Source organism: Triticum dicoccoides, chromosome 5A (genome assembly GCF_002162155.2).
Source record: "Triticum dicoccoides isolate Atlit2015 ecotype Zavitan chromosome 5A, WEW_v2.0, whole genome shotgun sequence".
In the NCBI taxonomy this organism is placed as follows: Eukaryota; Viridiplantae; Streptophyta; class Magnoliopsida; order Poales; family Poaceae; genus Triticum; species Triticum dicoccoides.
The window spans coordinates 694,637,524-694,657,588 of NC_041388.1; the positions used below are offsets into that span (position 1 = coordinate 694,637,524).

Consider the following 20,065-nt stretch of genomic DNA (forward strand, 5'->3'; position numbering starts at 1 on the left):
AGGTTTGGATGTGTGGTGCGTGCACATGAGAAGTCTAGAACAAGGCTGGAGGAGTTGCTGCGTATGAATGCTGATCGCAATGAAATACGGGCAGTACAAGACCATATGAATGATCTCATGTACAAGGAAGAACTCATGTGGTTGCAACGATCACGTATTGACTAGCTGCGGGAAGGAGATCGCAATACAAAGTTTTTTCATCAGCGGGCAGTGTGGAGAGCGAGGAAAAATAAAGTCAAATTCCTTATTGATGATTCAGGCGCTAGAGTTGAGAAAAAGGAAAAGATGGGCGATCTGGTAGATGCGTATTTCTAGAGCCTTTTTACTTGTGACAATGCACTCGTTCAGGCTCCCCTTGTACAGCTAGTACAACCAAAGGTAACTGATGAAATAAACTTAAGTCTTTGTGCTGACTTCAGTGATAAGGAAATTTCAGATAGCCTCTTCCAGATCGGACCGCTTAAGGCTCCCGGTAGTGATGGATTCCCAGCCCGTTTCTTTCAGCGAAACCGGTTGGTTTTAAAGGAGGAAGTCATATGTGTAGTCAAAGATTTTTTTTCGTACAGGAGTAATGCCAGAGGGGATAAATGATAAGATAATTGTTCTTATTCCGAAAGTAAATGATCCAACCCGAGTCTCTGATTTCAGGCCCATAAGTCTCTGTAACGTTATTTACAAAGTTGTTGCAAAATGCCTGGTGAATGGGTTGAGACCCATTTTGGATGAAATCATTTCTCCACAACAAAGTGCCTTTGTACCAGGACGGATGATCATGGATAATGCCCTCTTGGCGTTTGAGTGCCTCCATTTCATGCAATACGAGAAAAAGCAAGAAAACAGCTACTGTGCTTATAAGTTGGATTTATCAAAGGCTTATAATCGAGTGGATTGGGTCTTCTTGGAGCAGACGATGATAAAGCGAGGCTTCGCTCACCAGTGGGTTCAGTGGATTATGACATATGTGACCTCGGTGAGATACTCTGTGAAATTTAATGGAGTCACCTTAGATTCGTTTGCACCATCGCGTGGGCTTCGGCAAGGAGACCCCCTATCACCGTTTCTATTTCTATTTGTCGCCGATGGACTAAGTGCTTTACTGAGGCAAGGAATAGAAAATCATAACCTACAAGCTTTGAAGGTATGCCCGAGAGCACCCGGTATTTCACATCTTCTATTTGCGGATGACACATCATTGTTCTTCAAAGCTAACCTGGAGCAGGCCCAGTACATCCGTGGTGTTATTAATAGTTATGAGCAAGCTACAGGACAACTTATTAACCCACAGAAATGTTCTATTCAGTTTGGTGAGGCTTGCCCGGTGGAGGTGCAACAAGCTATCAAGCAGGAGCTTCAGGTAGTAAACTCGGAATTTGAGGGGAAGTACCTCGGCTTACCGACCCCAGATGGTAGTATGCACAAAGGAAAATTCCAAATGCTACAGGCTAGTCTAACTAAAAGGATCATGGCATGGGGAGACTCCCTGTCCCAAGCAGGTATTGAAGCAATGATAAAATCTGTGGCACAGGCTATTCCCACATATATCATGGGAGTGTTTAAGTTACCGGCATCGGTGTGTGATGACCTAACAAGGCTAGTGCGAAACTTTTGGTGGGGTTCTAAGAATGGTAAGAGAAAGACACATTGGAGGGCATGGGACAAAATTATTGAACCAAAAGGAAGAGGAGGGCTTGGCTTCCGTGATTTTCGCATCTTCAACCAAGCCTTGCTAGCTCGCCAAGCGTGGCGCCTACTCACGAAGCCGGACTCACTTTGTGCCATGGTGTTGAAAGCGGGGTATTATCCTAATGGGTCCCTAGTGGACACTGTTTTTGCAGGCAACACATCACCCACATGGCATGCAATCCAACATGGCTTGGAGCTGTTGAAAAAAGGTCTTCTTTGGTGTGTCAGCAATGGGGATCTCCGGCTGGATGAACCTGCTGGTGAAGCAGCCCGGTTTCAAGGGCTCTGCGGTGACCTACAAGTCCGGCGAGAGGCAGAAGCTGCAGGACGCTGGGTTCGTCATCGTCGGCAACATCGGCGATCAGTGGAGCGACATCCTCGGCACGCCGGAGGGCGCCCGCACCTTCAAGCTCCCCGACCCCATGTACTACATCGGCTAGGCTGTTTCCTGACACCATTGATTGCTCCTCAGTCCTGATCCACAAATGAATAAACTCCATGCTCTTAATCATATGCATGCTTCGTCAATAATCGCCCCCGCGCGCACCCTGTTGTTGCTTGATTAATTTTGATTTTTGAGAACTTGAGATCAGTTATTATGAATTAGACATGTTCCGGGAAAGCTGCATGTTGCTTAATCTGTGTATCCATGGTCCACTCTTATTTTTTGCGAGAAACCCATGGGCTATATTATTGTTATAGATCTGTTGTTCTTCCTAACTTGGATCTTGTACTGTTGATGGTGTACTTTTTCTACTAAACATTGTTGATGATGTAACTAATATTAGAGGTACATAATATTATCACATATATCTTGAACCCCTCCACTAATGGGCCCATTTTGGCCCGTTGGAGGAAGGGATCATAATTGGCGGACCACCAAACACCGGTCAGGAGAGGCAATCAAGCGCCCACATAGATGATGGGTTGTGTCCACTGATAGTGTAGAACTGACGATTATGACGTCGTTCTTGTGTCTTGCATGTTGTGTGCACATGTATTGTATGTAACTTTTCAATAGAGTTCAGAGCTAGATTAGAGACTGGCTTGGTCTCTTTGGAGACCAAATCCTGGAGTGTGGAGTCCTCGATCAAAGAATGTTGGTCTAAACAGGTGTCCAACAAGAATCATAAGAGGAAGGCTATGGAAACCATAACTATGCTATTAATTGGACGATTTGGAACGAAAGAAATGTGCATGTCTTTCAAGGTATTTCAACCATGGAAAACATCATCCTTACATAGATTAAAAATAAGGTGGCAACATGGATCAAGGCCGAGGCAAAGGATTTGGGAAAAGTTATGCTGGAAGAGTAGCCCCATTCTATTATTTCAGCCTTTCGTTGTTAGCCTATATTTTTTCGGTTGATGTTGTTCTAAATATCTCTTAATTAATGGACCGAGACAAATAGTTTTCCTCCCTTCTAAAAAAAGGCTCGTAGCTTGCAAAGTTGTAACATCCATTTACACCAACCCACTCTAGAGAGAGCGTCAGCTACTGTGTTCTCTCGGGCCTTTTTATACGACGTGATTAGTGTCTTAACATGGAGTGTTTTACGGTTTAACATTCAGCTCTGAAAAACGTATCACTTAAAATTACATTGCAAAAAAAAGAACACACACTTGCATGTTTTGTGCACTTTAATGCAACAATAAAGAAATCAACGAAATATTATGGTAGACTTTGAAACAATAGAGAAACTCAATGAGACATTATATAACACTGCGAAATAAGACAAAAATTGTGAACAACCAAAAAATGTAATCGTCAGTTATACTGGTGATACTTTTTTATGAATCTCCACAAAAGAAAAGGTATGTATGAGGATGTTACAAGTCCAAATAATTCGTGCACGGTTACATGCTACACCACTATTCCTTAGATTATCTAGCTGGGCATAACTTCCTCCTTTTCTGCAAACCATGTGATGAACAAGCTAATGCGATTTAAAGTAATCATACCCCGTCCTAAGAAATTAAAAGTGAATTTACACGTGGCGGCTAGAAAAAGAAACATAAGAGTATACAAGCGTGTATGAAAAAAAATGATGAACAAATTATCAATTCATAGGTCATCTCACTAATTGAGGGGTCTGAATAACTTTATTTGGCCACAATCATGACAAAGTAGACCTTTTGTTGAAAACCGAAAGTCTGTAACAAAGCTGCAATGGTAGATCTATTTTTTTTCCAAGGAATCCACAAGGCTGAGCTGCTGCACACTATGCATTCTCACCAAAGAGAGTGGGTGAGCTATTAAATAAAGACAAGGTGGGTGAGTGAGCTGCATAAAAATTAAATACTCGAAAATAGTGGAGAGTACCAAAAGTATAGGCCTCTTTGGTTAAGAGGATTTTCATTAAAAAATTGGAGGATTGTGGCCCTTAAGAAATTTTTCTGTATTGGTTATTTGATTTGTAAGATTGGATCCTATAGAAAAAAAATTCTAAGGATTTCCTTGTACTGCATTTCATCGAAAATGTAGCATGAAGTAAATCAGAACAACTGATCTGCATGGTACGGATGCATGCTATAATTAACTGAATTATTGGACTAACCGCATCAAGATCGGATCACATCGGTCCTATTCGCGTCGGCGACTCTCCTCTTATGATCCTATCCCAACGACGCTCGTGTCCCACGCTCTGAAAGCGACCCCTAAGGTATCATGATCGTATGCATGACACCAACCCCCTCCCTCTTTTGTTTTGTCAATTAATCTACCTAAGAGCATCTTCAACAGCCGCCCAATGCGCGGCGCCCAAAAAACAGGTTTACAGTGCGCAAGTAAATTTTTTTAGGACGCTAGAAGACGTTTGCTCCAACAAGCGCTGCAAAATATGCTGCGCGCGCGAGTCCAATGGTCCCAATCAAGCGGTCCCATCTGCAGCAGCCCAGAGTTTGCAGCGTGCGCAATCAGACGCACTAAATATGCTGCGCGCGATGCCTTTTTGATGCGCGCGCTGCATTAGTTATAGCGTGCGCGCGCTTTTTGTGCGGCTGCTGGAGATTCCAAACCGGGTCTGCGTGCACTAAAAGCAGTTTTTATATCGCGCGGCGCTCATAAAGCCCCACACTCACGCACACACCGTGTAGCTAGGATCGATCGATGCAGCTTCCCTTCTCCTCCTTCCTATTTAACGAGCTAGCCACCCCACACTCTTTGCACCTCATTAAGCACCAACACACAATAGAAATGACAATGGCTAGGACGACGACGATGCTCCTCCTCGTCGCCGCGGCTGTCCTCGCGGCCTCATGCAGCGCGTGGGAGGTCAACATCCGCATGCCGACCTCGGCCGCGGACGTGGACGAGGCCGTGGTGGCGCCGCTGATCCACGCGCTGCGGCCGCTGCTGGGCTCCGGCAAGCACGCCGGAGTGGCGTGCGACAGCTGGCTGCTAGGCGTGGAGGCGCACAACGTGCGCGACTGGAAGACCGTGCCCGCTAGCTGCGAGGGCTACGTCGGCCACTACATGCTCGGCAGCCACTTCCGCCGCGACTCCAAGATCGTCATCGACCAGGCCGTCGCCTACGTCGACTCCCTCAAGCTCGCCGGCAACGGCAAGGAGGTGTGGGTCTTCGACATTGACGAGACCACCCTCTCCAACCTCCCCTACTACGCCAAGCACGGCTTCGGGTACGTACTACTCGATTGTATACATACACACTACTGATGCTATGTGTAGTGCATTATACTTGCTATCTATTGCAGGTGTATCTAAGCAGGGACCTGGCTGCACTCATCTTATAAACTAAAAATCTGACTAGACCTCGTTAATTAAAATCAATTGACTAGCTAGAATAACAATGTGGCAATGTGGCATCGTAAGATCTCTAATGAATGAAAGTGGAAAAACAAGGGAGACTAAAACTGGAAATGTAGAAATGTTGCTGGTCACCTCAAATTAATCACAGTCACAGAGACGGCCAGCAGGACCATATATATGTCCCTCCTATGAATGGTCAACAAATTAAAACAAGAGGGAAACATACTATACTAGTAGTAGAGTTAGAGTTAGAGATGTGTGCTGTGATGTGCATGTGTATGTGGTGGCCGGAGTAGGACCTTATCTGTTGTCCACTTGGCTAACTACTTTATCGGACGGTTTCTTTTTCAAGCATCCATATCAACCATACTTTCTAACTATGTTATGCTTAGTTTAGTTTACATGGATAATACATATTTTATAAGATGTAAGTAGGGCTGGACCAAAAGCTCGCGAGCTTAGTAAGCGCTCGATAGTTCGGCTTGTTATGCTCGTGGCTGGCTTCTTAATGAACAAAGTCAATCATCAATTTCAGCTTGTTAAGCTTAACGAGCTTAATGAACGAGCTAACGAGTTTCACGAGTAGCTCGCTGAGCTCGTTAGTAACAACACAACACATATTTCATCTTACGTGACAAAATTATTATAGCACCTGAGCCTATCTATTCAATCTAATCTATATAGGAGGAAACAAACTAGTGCATTTCCTTTTGTAGTGACCATCTTCCTTCTTAAAAATCACATCTACACACTCATCATGTAGACTGTATCACATCAGAATCTGTTAACGAGCGCCCACGAGCTTAACGAGCTTCAAACAAACCGAACCGAGCAGGGTTTTTTGCTCGTTAATCTTACCGAGCTTAACGAGCCGAGCCTTAACGAGCACGATCTTAACGAACAGAGCAGCTCGTTAATCTACCCCTGGATGTAAGAAGTCAGAACATCTTCTGCATATTTACATATGCTGCAACACTATTCCTGCTTTTTTTTCTTTTGAGTTGGAACACTATTACCTTAGTTAAGAAGATTCTCTTGAAACAAAATGGAAATTAACTTGAAACGTAGTAGAAGCCTAGATCATATCTAGCCAAGTTGATGCGAAAGATTTAGTTTGAAACTATGATTAAGTAGCTGTGTGTATTGTATATATTTTTAATGTGATGAATGAGCCAGTGCATCGCGATTTTAAAGTAAATCATACCTTGCCCTAAGAAATTTAAAGCAGATCTACACTGAACGGCTAGAAAAAGGAAACATAAAAGCATACAAGCGCGTCCGAGAAAAGTAGGATGAACAGCTTATCACAACATATCTAACTAATCATGAGAAAGCTAACCTTTTGTGTTGAAAGCTGAAACTTTGCAATAACGCTGCAAACGGTAGACCTAATTTATCAAAGGAATCAACAAAGCTGTGCACGATGAGATTAAATACCACAACTAGTGATTGTGTTTGGCGTTCGTTCTTGGTCCAACAAAACAGTAGCGTGATGATGCTGGAGTAGGACCACGCCGTGTCATACATTGATTTATACGCTCCACATGGCCAACTTAATTTATCATCAGTCTCGTTAGTCCACAACTACATCAGTACTGCTCATGCACGTGCCTTACGTACAGATGCAGAGCATTGGGTTTAGTTACCGCTCATCCACTTGGACTACAATCTAGGTCGCACACTATGTTTCTTCGGTATGCATAATTGCTAGCAGCTGATGTAGTTGAATCTGCCATTAATATATCTTCATACACATGTGAGTGCAGGGCTACACCGTTCAACGCGACGAGCTTCAACGCGTACGTGCGGGAGGGGAGCGCCCCGGCGCTGCCAGAGACGAAGCGGTTGTACAACAAGCTGCGCTCGGTCGGTATCAAGCCAGTGTTCCTCACCGGCCGGACCGAGGACCAGAGGGCCATCACCGTCACCAATCTCCGCCGCCAGGGCATCTCCGGGTGGATGAACCTGCTGCTGAAGCAACCCGGCTTCAAGGGCTCCGCGGTGACCTACAAGTCCGGCGAGAGGCAGAAGCTGCAGGACGCCGGGTACGTCATCGTCGGCAATATCGGCGACCAGTGGAGTGACATCCTCGGCGCGCCTGAGGGCGCCCGCACTTTCAAGCTGCCAGATCCCATGTACTACATCGGCTAGGCTGCCTCCGGCTCGGGCATGCCGCTATTGATTTCTCAATCCAATAAGCTCCATGCTCTTAGGTATATTCATGTTTTGCCAATAATCCCTCCCCAGTTGTTGCTTCGTTCATTTCCATTGTTGAGAACTTGAGATTAATTGCTATTATGAACGTGTTTGTGGAGAAGTTGCATGTTATTTAATCAATGGATCCATGGTCCACTGTTTTGTTTTGCGAGAAATCCATGGGCTATTGTTGTGTTCTTCTTCTTAACTGTTTTTAGAAAAGGAGGATTACTCCGGTGTCTGCATCCGAATGTTGCATGCAACCCCTTTGTTAAGCAAAGTATCTGAAAGGTCCGTGGTCTAGTACAAGTTCGCTTGGAGCTAAAAAAAAGTAAAGAAACAAGGTAAAAGTTGTCTCAATCGGCGAAAATAGGATGAGATGACTAAACGCGTAGCCTATTACTAGACTGTTATCCAAACCGGTTGTAAATATCCCGAGCTATCATCTCCCATCGGGTACACCCAGTAACCGAAGGCTCACTGGCTTTTGTAGGAGTGAAAGGACCACGTACAGATCCAAGTACTGGCCCTGTAAATAACCTGCAAAAATTTTATACGAGTTTGTCTGTGAAAATACATATCATTTCTGCAGTTCCATATAGCCCAAAGTAATGCACATACTCCTATCCGAATATGCCTCACAGTATTTGGCTCTACTTCATTTAGGAACGTCCCGAATAACTTGCGAATACTATTTGGAGGGGTGATATTAAAGGCTATATGAATTGAACGTCATAATAGTTTGGCAGCGGACAATCGAGAAAGAGGTGTTTAATAGTTTCATCTTGATCACAAAAGCAGCATCATTGACTACCGTCCAAACTACACTTTGCCAAGTTATCCTTAGTCAGAATCACCTCCTTGTGAACAAACCACAAGAAGACTTTGATTCTTAACGACACTTTAATCTTCCAAGTATGCATTTCAGAATCAGACCAGAGTCAATTAGGTCTACATACATAGATTTAACTGAGAAGATTCTGTTCGTAGTTAATCTTCAGTGAATAGTATCTGGCTCATCAGAGAGGTGAACGTCCAACAACCTCCGCACCAGATGTAGCCATGCGTCCCATCGCTCTCCTACTAAAGATCGTCGGAATTGAATGTTTAGAGGATTAGATTGTAATAGTGTAGCAACATAAGACTCCTTACGCTATACAATATTATACAAAGATGAATATTGTGTGGCTAGAGGCGCCTCCTCTAACCACGTATCCTCCCAGAATCTACTCGAATTACCGTTTCCAATGATGAATTTAGTCCTATGAAAGAAAGCCGCTTTCATTCACATTAACCCCTTCGAGAAAGGTGAATCATTGGGGTCTAACGGAAACCTCGGCCAAGGTCTCAGATTGTAGGTACTTATTATGCAAAATCTATACTCACGTGCCTTCAGTCTCAACAGAAAGTTTGTACAACCATTTACTGAGCAGGCATCTATTCTTTACCTCTAAGTTCGAGCCCACCCTAGTCCTTCAGTCTATAGATGATATCCCACTTAGTAAGGCTCTCTTTATCTCATCACATTGCCAAAAGAATCGTGAACGATAGAAATCTAACATTTTCCATACCATTACGGGGACTTTAAAGAAAGACAAGAGGAACATCGGCATACTCGTGAACATCTTCTTCTTGTCTTGGATCTTGTACTTTCGATGGTGCATTTTTCCCCAAATATTATTGATGGTACGACTAATATCAGAGGTACATGTAATATTATCACATATATGGTGTCACTACTAAAGAATGACCCTTTTTTGACCCCCTCCATTAATGGGCCCATTTTGACCCGTTCGAGGAAGGGGTCGTCGTTGGCGGGTCACCAAATGCCCATCGCGTGAGATTGCAGAGGCAACCAAGTGAGAAAGGCTATGGGAAGCACGAAAAGTTAAGCCTCACTATGATAGTTACTTGGACGATTTGGAACGGAGCAGATGTGTGTGTATTCCAAGGTATTTCAGCGCTGCCAACAATTATCCTTGCAAAGATTAAAAATGAGGCGGCAACATTGGTCAAGGCTGGAGCAAAGGATTTGAGAAACATTATGTCGGAAGAGTACCCCATTCTATTAATTTAGCGTTTCGTTGTTGGCCTGTCTTTGTTTTTGGTTGCCCTTGTTCTAACTCTCCCTTAATTAATGAAATGATACAAATAGTTTGCCTGCGTTTTTAAAAAGGTTCAGAGCTAGCACAGTTGTCACATCCCTCTACATCAGCCCACTCTAGAGAGGGTCTCTGCTTACCTTTTTCTCGGCCATCTTTGTACGACGTGATTCGTGTCTTGACATGGAGTGTTTGAGCGTGTTCAGCTCTCAGTAATATATCACTTAAAATTACATCGCAAAAGAATATCATACACTTGCATGTTTTTTGCATTTTCATCAAAACACTATGAAACTATAAAAAACACTCGATAGAATATTATGTACTCACTCTTCAAGAAAACAAGATTGCTAATAACCAAAAAACGTAATTGCCAGTTTAGACCTCTATGTTCTTCATCAACGTCAAGTGATCTTCATAGTTTTGTGAGAATAAATTTCCTCTCGTTCTTTTGTTAGTGTGCCAAGAGGTTAGAGAGTTTTCTGTCGCAGATTCGAGTATTCGGATCTGATGAGTTTATGTTGCCGTATCAAGATTTATTTTGTTGGTTTGGTTCTTTCTGGAGGTGAAATATTTTATCGACGCCATAGTGAAGATATAAGCGATTTGATGACCTGCACTTCTAGGGGATCATCCTCGCCCCAAGTACATTCATTGATCAAGGCTTTCCATTTTTTAGATGGGTGACTCAAGACGCTTTCAAAAACCATTATTGCCAATGGTCGTGCGGGTGAAAGAGTGACAACATCGTTGCTCCAGTCTAATTACAACATCTTTACTGAAATCTTTGGTGTATTTCTTCGAGCTGAGATTGATACCGCGAAGAATGTGTTTACAAGAGATTTCATTGTAATTCTTAGTGACATGAATTACTTTGTGTTTTCTTGGATCTTAGGTCAAAATAAGTGTATTTGTAATTGTTATGAGTACGAATGAAGTTACATTACATGTGTTTAAAAAAAAATCTCAACAGAATGTATGTATGAGGATGTCAGAAGTCGGAACATCTTGTGCATGGTTACATGCTACAACACTATTCCTTAGATAAACTAGTTGTGTAGAACTTCGTCCTTTTTTCAGAACCTTGTATTTGTAATGCGACAAATGAACTAATGCTTTGTAATCTAAAGTAAATCATACCCTGTCCTATGAAATTTAAAGTGAATCTACACTTCATGAATAGAAAAAGAAACATAAAAGTATACAAGCATGTGCGAGAAAACAAAATTGAACAACTTATCACTTGCCTCATATGGCATCTAACTAATCGAGTGGTTCGAATAACTTTGCTCCAGAGGATAACTGTGTGTCTCTGGATGAGTTCAGGATTGAGAATGTTCCTCAACTAACTGCAGTGGAGAATGATATTTTGGCTGCTCCTTTTACTGAGAAAGAAGTGTTTGAGGCCATATCGCAGATGAAAAATAATAAGGCTCCTGGCCCGGATGGATTTCCGGCTGAATTTTATAAGAAGTGTTGGCATATTATTAAGGGGGGTCTGTTGCCTTTGTTCAATGATCTATTCTCTGGACAGCTTCAGCTTTTTCAACTGAATTTTGGAACGATAACCCTGCTTCCTAAGAAAATAGAGGCTGTGAGAATTGAGCAATTCAGGCCCATCTGTCTTCTTAATGTTAGTTTCCAAATTTTTATCAAGGTCGGGACTAATAGGCTCACACAGATTGCGCATGATGTGGTGCAGCCTACCCAAACTGCTTTTATGCCGGACAGGAACATCCTCAAAGGGGTCGTGGTCCTTCATGAAACGCTCCATGAGATTCACATGAAAAAATGAGATAGAGTTGTTTTCAAGGTGGATTTCGAGAAAGCGTATGATAAATTCAAATGGCCTTTCCTTCAATAGGCCTTACACATGAAGGGTTTTGATGAAGCTTGGCGACGCTAGGTAGAATCTTTCACGCAAAAAGGGAGTGTTGGAATTAAAGTGAATGACGACATAGGTCATTATTTCCAGACACACAAGGGCCTGAGACAAGGTGATCCAATGTCTCCTATTCTGTTCAACATTGTGGTTGACATGTTGGCAATTCTAATAGGAAGGGCAAATGAGGCCGGTCAGGTGGGTGGCTTGGTGCCTCATCTAGTTGATGGTAGTGTGTCCATCTTACAGTACGCTGATGATACAATCATCTTTATGGAGAACGACTTGGCAAAAGCGATAAATATGAAGCTGGTGTTATGCTTATTTGAACAATTGACCGGATTGAAGATCAATTTTCATAAAAGCGAGTTGTTCTGCTTTGGTAGAGCCAATGAGGAACAAGAGGCCTATAGGCAATTGTTTGGATGCGAATTGGGGGCATTACCTTTCACGTACTTAGGTATACCCATTCACCATCGTAAGCTGACAAACAGAGAATGGAAGTGCATCGAGGATCGGTTTGAGAAGAAACTGAGTTGCTGGAAGGGAAAACTCATGTCATATGGATGCCGACTGATTCTTATTAATTCGGTGCTCACGAGTATGCCTATGTTTCTCTTATCTTTCTTTGAAGTCCCAGTTGGTGTTAGGAAAAGGCTGGACTTCTATCGATCCCGGTTCTTCTGGCAGAGCGATGAACTAAAGAGAAAATACTGACTCGCCAAATGGGATATCATCTGTCAACCAAAGGACCAGGGGGGCCTTGGTATCGAGAATCTTGAAGTCAAGAACAGATGTCTTCTCAGTAAGTGGCTGTATAAAACTATCAGTTGAGACTGATGCCACGTGGGCGCAGATTCTCCGTAGTAAGTATCTGCAGTCCAAGACGTTGTCCCAGCCGACAGTGAGACCGACGGACTCGCCGTTTTGGAAGGGGCTTATGAGAGTCAAAGCTGTCTTCTTTAATAGAACAAAGTTTATAGTCGGTAATGGAAACACCACTCGCTTCTGGGAGGATACCTGGCTTGGTGAAACGGCGTTGGCGCTTCAGTATCCGTCCCTATATCGTATTGTTCAATGTCGTGATGCTCTTGTTGCAACGATTATGCTGTCCATTCCCCTCAATATTCAGTTTAGGAGGGCGCTTGTTGGTGACCGGTGGGAAGCATGGCTTCATTTGGTGAGTAGATTGATGGAGGTTCAGCTATCTCATCAGCCCGTTTAGTTGTGTTGGAAGCTCACTAGGTCTGGAGAGTTCACAGTTAAGTCGATGTATATCGATGTCATTAACTCTAGTGTCATTCCTAGTTTCAAAGAGGTTTGGAAAGTCAAAGTTCCTTTGAAAAATAAAATGTTTATATGGTTTGTACATAAACAAGTCATTTTAACAAGGGATAATTTGGTTAAGCGCAACTGGACAGGATCTACTAGGTGAAGTTTTTGTGATCGGGACGAAACTATCAAGCACCTCTTTTTTAACTGCCGGTTGGCAAGAGTTTTGTGGCACACGGTGCATATTGCCTTTAACATTACTCCTCTGAATTCAGTCAGTATGTTATTTGGAACATGGCTTGTTCGGATAGAGTCCGAAACAGCTAGACATATTCGTGTAGGAGTATGTGCTTTGTTGTGGGCAATTTGAAATTGCAGAAATGATTTGGCTTTTAACAGAACAACAAATATTCATTTTTTGCAGGTTTTGTTCCGAGCTACTGCGCTGATTTCGTATGTGGTCGTTACTCACTCCGACGGAGGCCAGGGAGCGTTTGGTTACTGGATCTGTCCGGTGGGAGATGGTAGCGCGGGATATCTTCAACCGGTTTGAATGGCGGTCATGTAATAGGATAGACAATTAGTTTACCTATCTTTGTTATGCCAGCCGGTTGTGGCTTTTGGGCCTTTTGTTTCTTGGCGTTGTGGCTCTTTGTGAGCTTGCCGTTATTTTGTTTTCAGACTATAAGACCTTGTGGAACTTCTTTATTTATATATAAACGTGGCCGTATGCATCGTTCTGATGCAGAGGCCGGGAAGTCCCCCCTTTTTGCCCTTTTCGAAAAAAAAAACAATGATGACAAAGTCAACCTTTTGTTCAAGCCCAAACTGTGCAATAAAGCTGCAATGGTTGATATATTATTTACCAGGGGAATCCACAAAGGTGAGCTGCTGCACACAACGTATGCTCACTCAGGAGTCACAAAGGGACTAAGAGAGTGGGTGAGTTATAAAAAAAACAAAGGAGGGTGAGTGAGGTGGACGATGAAGTTAAATATTAGAACTACTCCAAAATAGTGGGGTTCCAAAATTAGAGGCCTCTTTGATTCAAAGGATTTTCATAGAAATTTGAAGGATTGTGATCCTTAAGATTTTTTTCCTACATTGGTTGTTCGGTTTGTATGATTGAATTCTAAAGGAATTTTTCCTAATGATTCCCTTGTACTACATTTCAGAGAAATTTTAGCATCTAATCAAACATCTTGGAAAAATCATTTGTTTTTCTTGTGAAACAATCAAACCAATCAAAACCATATAGGATTCATACGGTCATAACAAATGCAATCCTATGTATTTTCTCTTTCTGTATTTTTTAATCCTGCAAATCAAACAGTATTGGCCATAGTGTACTCCTATAGTAAGTTTGGCATCCATTTTGGTCCAACAAAATAGTGATGTGGTCAATGACGATGTGATGTCGGAGTAGGATCTCGCTGTGTGATATCTATTACCCCCTCAGTAAACTAATATAAGATGTTTTCAATCACTAATTTAGTGATCTAAAACGTCTTATATTAGTTTATAGATGGAGTAGTTTATACCCTCCACTTGGCGAATCAGTTTATCACCAGTCTCGCTGTCGACAACTAGTGCTGCTCATGCACGTGAGCATATATTGGGTTTAGGCACCGCTGTCTGATCCACTTGACCACCGTTTGCAGCTGCAGCGGTGACTTTGCATGTTACGTTGGATCGTTGTTTTGGTCCTGCATGGAATGATGGCCATTGGCCGGGGTATATAGAACCATGCAGATTAGTACTAATCATAGTAATTAAGGAGTATATCCACTAGTATCTGAGTATCTGACATTCACTTGGCCACATTATCGTTTATCCCAAATGGGCTACGCACTCAGCCAACATTACAATCACTGTGGCTAAACTACACTCCTTCAATTCCATAATTTAGTGCATATGGTTTTTCTTTTTTAAATCAAGTTTTACGAACTTTTACCAAGTTTATTGAAAAAACCGCCTACATCTAGAATACCTAATATCTATCATAGTGACCTATAATAGCAAAGATCTTTTTTGCTCTGGACTGAACGCCGATCTTTTATTCACGAAAATTTGTATACTAGTGCAAAAGAAAGTCAAGTTTATTCTAAAAAACCTTCTGAATTATTTTATGATTTTTTATTTTTCCTCATATAGGGTGTAGATACAATCAGGAACCAAGGGATATTTCCCTGCTACTCCATTCTTTCCATAATGTAGTGCGTGTAGATTTTTTGAAAAGTTAAACCGGACAAACTTTGACAAGAAAAGTATTTATATGTGAAAATATAAGTGATGATTTTTCGATGATATGCATTTGGTATTTTAAATGTTCACATTTTACCTATAAACAAATTCAAAGTTTATAATGTTTGATTTTTTGAAAAATCTATACACACTACATTATGAGATGGGGGAAGTATAATTAACTGAATTATTAGACTAACCGCATCAAGATCGGATCACATCACATGTATCCTATCCCCGTCGGTCGAGGATACTCTCCTCCAATCAAAATATCGCCCCAACGCACGCGCGTGTCCCACGCTGTGAGGAATGCGAACCCGCCAATGTCACCAACCCCCTCCCTCTTTTGTTTTGTCAGTTAATTTGCCTCAAACTCACACTCACGCACACACCGTGTAGCTAGGATCGATCGATGCAGCTTCCCTTCTCCTCCCTTCCTATTTAACAAGCTAGCCAGCCCACGCTCTTTGCACCTCAGCAAGGGAAGCACCACTACACACGCTAGAAAAGGCGATGGCTACGACGACGACACTCCTCCTCGCCGCCGCGGCTCTCTTGGTGGCCTCCTGCAGCGCGTGGGAGGCCAACATCCGCATGCCGACCTCGCTGGACGAGGCCGTGGTGGCGCCGCTGATCCATGCGCTGCGGCCGCTGCTGGGCTCCGGCAAGCACGCCGGAGTGGCGTGCGACAGCTGGGTGCTGGGCGTGGAGGCGCACAACGTGCGGGACTGGAAGACGGTGCCCGCCAGCTGCGAGGGCTACGTCGGCCACTACATGCTCGGCAGCCACTACCGCCGGGACTCCAAGGTCGTCGTCGACCAGGCCATCGCCTACGTCGACTCCCTCAAGCTCGCCGGTAACGGCAAGGAGGCGTGGGTCTTCGACATTGACGAGACAACCCTCTCCAACCTCCCCTACTACGCCAAGCACGGCTTCGGGTACGTTTACGTAGACACTTTTCATTCAGATGAAGTAAAACTCTGACCACACTTCTCTCAAAAAAAGTCAACTCACTAGCTAGAAAGCACCAGTATCATAAGATCTCTACTAAATGAAAGTGGGAAAACAAATGAAACTAGAAGTGGAAATAAAAATGCATATGTTAGACATCATTACGGTCACATCCAATTAATCAGTCATTGAGACCGCCAACAAAACAAGAGCAAAACATACTCCATCCTTTTCATAATGTAATGCATATAGATTTTTTTAAGAAGTCAAACCTCATCTTACCCGTGGAATGCCAAACGTATATATCATTATACTCATCATAAGAGATGTAGTTTCATATTTTATATATCAGATATTCTAGATAAATAGTTTGCTCTATAAATTTGGTCAAAATTTGTAAAGTTTAACTTTTCAAAAAATTCTATATACACTACATTTTGAAACGGAGGGAGTACCATTACTACTAGAGTCAGAGATAAAGATGTGATGTGATGGGCATGTGATTACCCGAGTAGAACCGTACCTGTTGTCCACGTGGCTACTTTATCGAACGGTTTATTTTTCAACCGTCATTATCAACTGATTACTAGCTATAATTATGTTATCAAAGTTGAGTTTAGACGGATAATACTTATAATTATGTGAATATCTAACAAATCGAGGGGTTTGAGTATCTTTGCTTCACCACATGTGACGAAGCTAACCTTTTGTGTTGAAAGCCGAAACTCTGCAATAAGGCTTATTTTTCCGGGTAAAACATGCATTACTCAACTCAAAAGATCAGTACAGTCGATCGCTGCAATGGTAAACTATTTTATCAAAGGAATCAACAAATAAGCTGAACTCTCACGAGTCACAAGGAGGGTGAGCGAGGTGCACGATGAGATTAAATACATACAAGTTGTGAGTAAGTTTGACTCTTATTCTTGGTCCACAAAAACAGTGTCGGAGTTGGATCTCGCGGTGTGATATTAATTAATTAATTTAGACCCCCACATGGCCAACTTCATTATTTATCATCAGTCACGTTCGTCCACAACTACGTAGAGCATTGGGTTTAGGTACATGTTTCGGATTGCATAATTACTTTTTTTAACTGGTATGCACGAGTACTACACTAGCTGATATGGTTGAATCTGCCATTAATCTATCTTCATATACACATACGTGCGCAGAGCTACACCGTTCAACGCGACGAGCTTCGACGCATATGTGCGGGAGGGGAGCGCGCCGTCACTGCCGGAGACGAAGAGGCTGTACAACAAGCTGCTCTCGGTCGGTGTCAAGCCGGTGTTCCTCACCGGCCGGACCGAGGACAAAAGGGCCATCACCGTCACCAACCTCCGCCGCCAGGGCATCTCCGGGTGGATGAACCTGCTGCTGAAGCAGCCCGGCTTCAAGGGCTCTGCAGTGACCTACAAGTCCGGCGAGAGGCAGAAGCTGCGGGATGCCGGGTACGTCATCATTGGTAACATCGGCGACCAATGGAGCGACATCCTTGGCGCGCCTGAGGGCGCCCGCACTTTCAAGCTGCCCGACCCCATGTACTACATCGGCTAGGCCACTCCGGCTTGGGCATGCCGCCATTGAGTTCTCGAATAAGCTGGACGCTCTTAGTTATATGCATGTTTAGTCAATAATCCCTCCCCAGTTGTTGCTTGGTTCATTTCCATTGTTGAGAACTTGAGATTAATTGCCATTATAGGATGTGTTCATGGAGAAGTTGCATGTTGCTTAATCTATGGATCCACGGTCCACTATTTTTCTTCTTGCGAGAAATTCATGGGCTATTCTTGTTTGATGCGTTGTTCTTCTTAAACTTTGCTCTTGTATTGATGATGGTGTAATATTACTAAATATTATTGATGGTGCAACTAATATCAGAGGTACATAATATTGTCACATATCTGGTGTCACTACTGAAGAATGGCACTTGCTTTAACCCCTTCATTAATGGGTCAATTTTGACCCGTTCGAGGAAGGGATCATTGTTGGCGGTCACCAGACGCCCATCAGTGAAGCCTGGAGAGGAAATCAAGGAATGGTGGTCTAAACAGGTGTCCAACATGCATGAACATTAGAGCATCTCCAACGCATATAAATCGTTCTCTGGGGGCGAGCCGGCGATACAATCGGCGTTGGGGGCGGTTTTGCGCCCATTCGTCGCCCCCAGGCGCCGAAATTGGCCCACTTTTCGGTCAATTTTCGGCGAATAAAGGGCCCATATGGGCGAGAATAGGCACATATTCGGCGTGGTTCGCCGTGGCTCGGCGTTGAATTATGAACATAAATAATTTTTTTATCACATAGTTCATCACAGAAAAATCAAATAGTTCAACAAAATAGTACAACAACAAATAGTTCAATACAAATTATATAGTTCAACAAATAAAAACTCATATTTCATTACACGTCGCACCCGGCGTCGCCCTTGAGCCTCCATAGGTGCTCCAGCAGATCATGCTGCAACTGATGATGCACCTGTGGGTTTCAGATCTCCTAACGCATACTAAGGTAGGCAGTCCAGGTTGGCAGGTGATCAACTTCGGCTAGAGGGCCTTGCCTGTAGTATGGTTTAGTGTCAAACACTAGGTCTTCTTGCTCGCTTTCGATGATCATGTTGTGCAAGATGACACAACAAGTCATGATCTCCCACATTTGATCTTTCAAAAAAGTCTGAGCGGGGTACCGGACAACAGCAAATCGAGATTGGAGCACACCAAATGCCCGCTCGACATCCTTCCTGCAAGCCTCCTGAATCTTCGTAAACCAGGCGTTCCTGCCTCCTGGCACAGGGTTTGAGATGGTCTTCACAAATGTCGACCATCTCGGATAGATGCCATCAGCTTGATAGTACCCCTTGTTGTAGTGCCGCCCATTGATCTCGAAGTTCACCGGAGGAGAATGACCTTCAACAAGCTTGGCAAAGACAGGAGAGCACTGCAGCACGTTGATGTCATTGTGAGTTCCTGGCATACCAAAGAAGGAGTGCCAAATTCAGAGGTCCTGTGTGGCCACCGCCTCAAGTACCACACTGCAACCGCCTTTGGCGCCTTTGTACATGCCCTACCAAGCAAATGGGCAATTTTTCCATTTCCAATGCATGCAGTCGATGCTTCCAAGCATCCTAGGAAATCCTCTTGCTGCATTCTGTGCTAGGATCCGAGCAGTGTCTTCCGCATTGGGTGTTCTCAAGTATTGCGGTCCAAACACTGCCACCACTGTCTGACAGAACTTGTAGAAACACTCTATGCTGGTGGACTTGGCCATGCGCCCATAGTCGTCGAGTGAATCACCGGGAGCTCCGCATGCAAGCATCCTCATCGCTGCCGTGCACTTCTGGATCGAGGTGAATCCAAGTTTGCCGGTGCAATCCATCTTGCACTTGAAATAGTTGTCGAACTTCCGGATGGAATTCACAATCCTGAGGAAGAGCTTTCGGCTCATCCGATAACGACGCCGAAATGTTTTGTCACCGTGAAGTGTAGCATCGGCGAAGTAGTCGGAGTAGAGCATGCAGTAGCCTTTGAGACGATGCCGGTTCTTTGCTTTCACCCGCCCCGGCGCCGAGCCACCTCGCCGCGGCTTTTCATTTCTCGCCAGCAGCTGGGCGAGGGCGGTGAGCACTGCTACCTCTTGAGCACTGTGTTGGATTTCCCCAAAGAGGAAGGGATGATGCAGCAAAGTAGCGTAAGTATTTCCCTCAGTTTTTGAGAACCAAGGTATCAATCCAGTAGGAGGCTACGCTCGAGTCCCTTGTACCTACACAAAACAATAGCTCAACGCAACCAACGCGCTTAGGGGTTGTCAATCCCTTCATGGTCACTTACGAAAGTGAGATCTGATAGAGATGATAAATAATGTTTTTGGTATTTTTGGTATAGAGATGCAAAGTAAAAACTAAAAAGTAAAAGGCAAAGTAAAAGCAAAGCAATAATAAAGTGATGGAGATTGATATGATGAGAAA

At 43.5% G+C, this 20,065-nt stretch overlaps 1 protein-coding gene across 3 annotated transcripts; it reads left to right on the plus strand.

Moving 5' to 3' along the window:
- Positions 1–4,832: 4,832 nt before the first annotated feature.
- LOC119304252 (stem 28 kDa glycoprotein-like) lies at positions 4,833–17,917 on the plus strand. Of its 3 annotated transcripts, XM_037581425.1 has the most exons (3): positions 4,841–4,998; positions 15,763–16,085; positions 17,274–17,917. In XM_037581425.1, exons 1-3 carry the CDS (start codon positions 4,879–4,881, stop codon positions 17,656–17,658), a joined length of 828 nt encoding a protein of 275 aa, XP_037437322.1. In that variant the 5' UTR covers positions 4,841–4,878; the 3' UTR covers positions 17,659–17,917. The 3 variants fall into 3 exon arrangements, with proteins under 3 accessions (XP_037437323.1, XP_037437321.1, XP_037437322.1); XM_037581426.1 differs by lacking the exon at positions 15,763–16,085 and having other exon boundaries at positions 4,833–5,321; XM_037581424.1 differs by lacking the exons at positions 15,763–16,085; positions 17,274–17,917 and adding an exon at positions 7,218–7,823 and having other exon boundaries at positions 4,835–5,321.
- The last annotated feature ends 2,148 nt before the right edge of the window (positions 17,918–20,065 follow it).

What these genes read in the sequence shown, in the direction of transcription:
- LOC119304252 (XM_037581426.1), top strand. Translation starts at nt 4,879, where the DNA reads ATGACAATGGCTAGGACGACGACGATGCTCCTCCTCGTCGCCGCGGCT. An exon ending in TACGCCAAGCACGGCTTCGG is followed by an intron (nt 5,322 to 17,273) that starts GTACGTACTACT and finishes ATACGTGCGCAG; the next exon opens with AGCTACACCGTTCAACGCGA.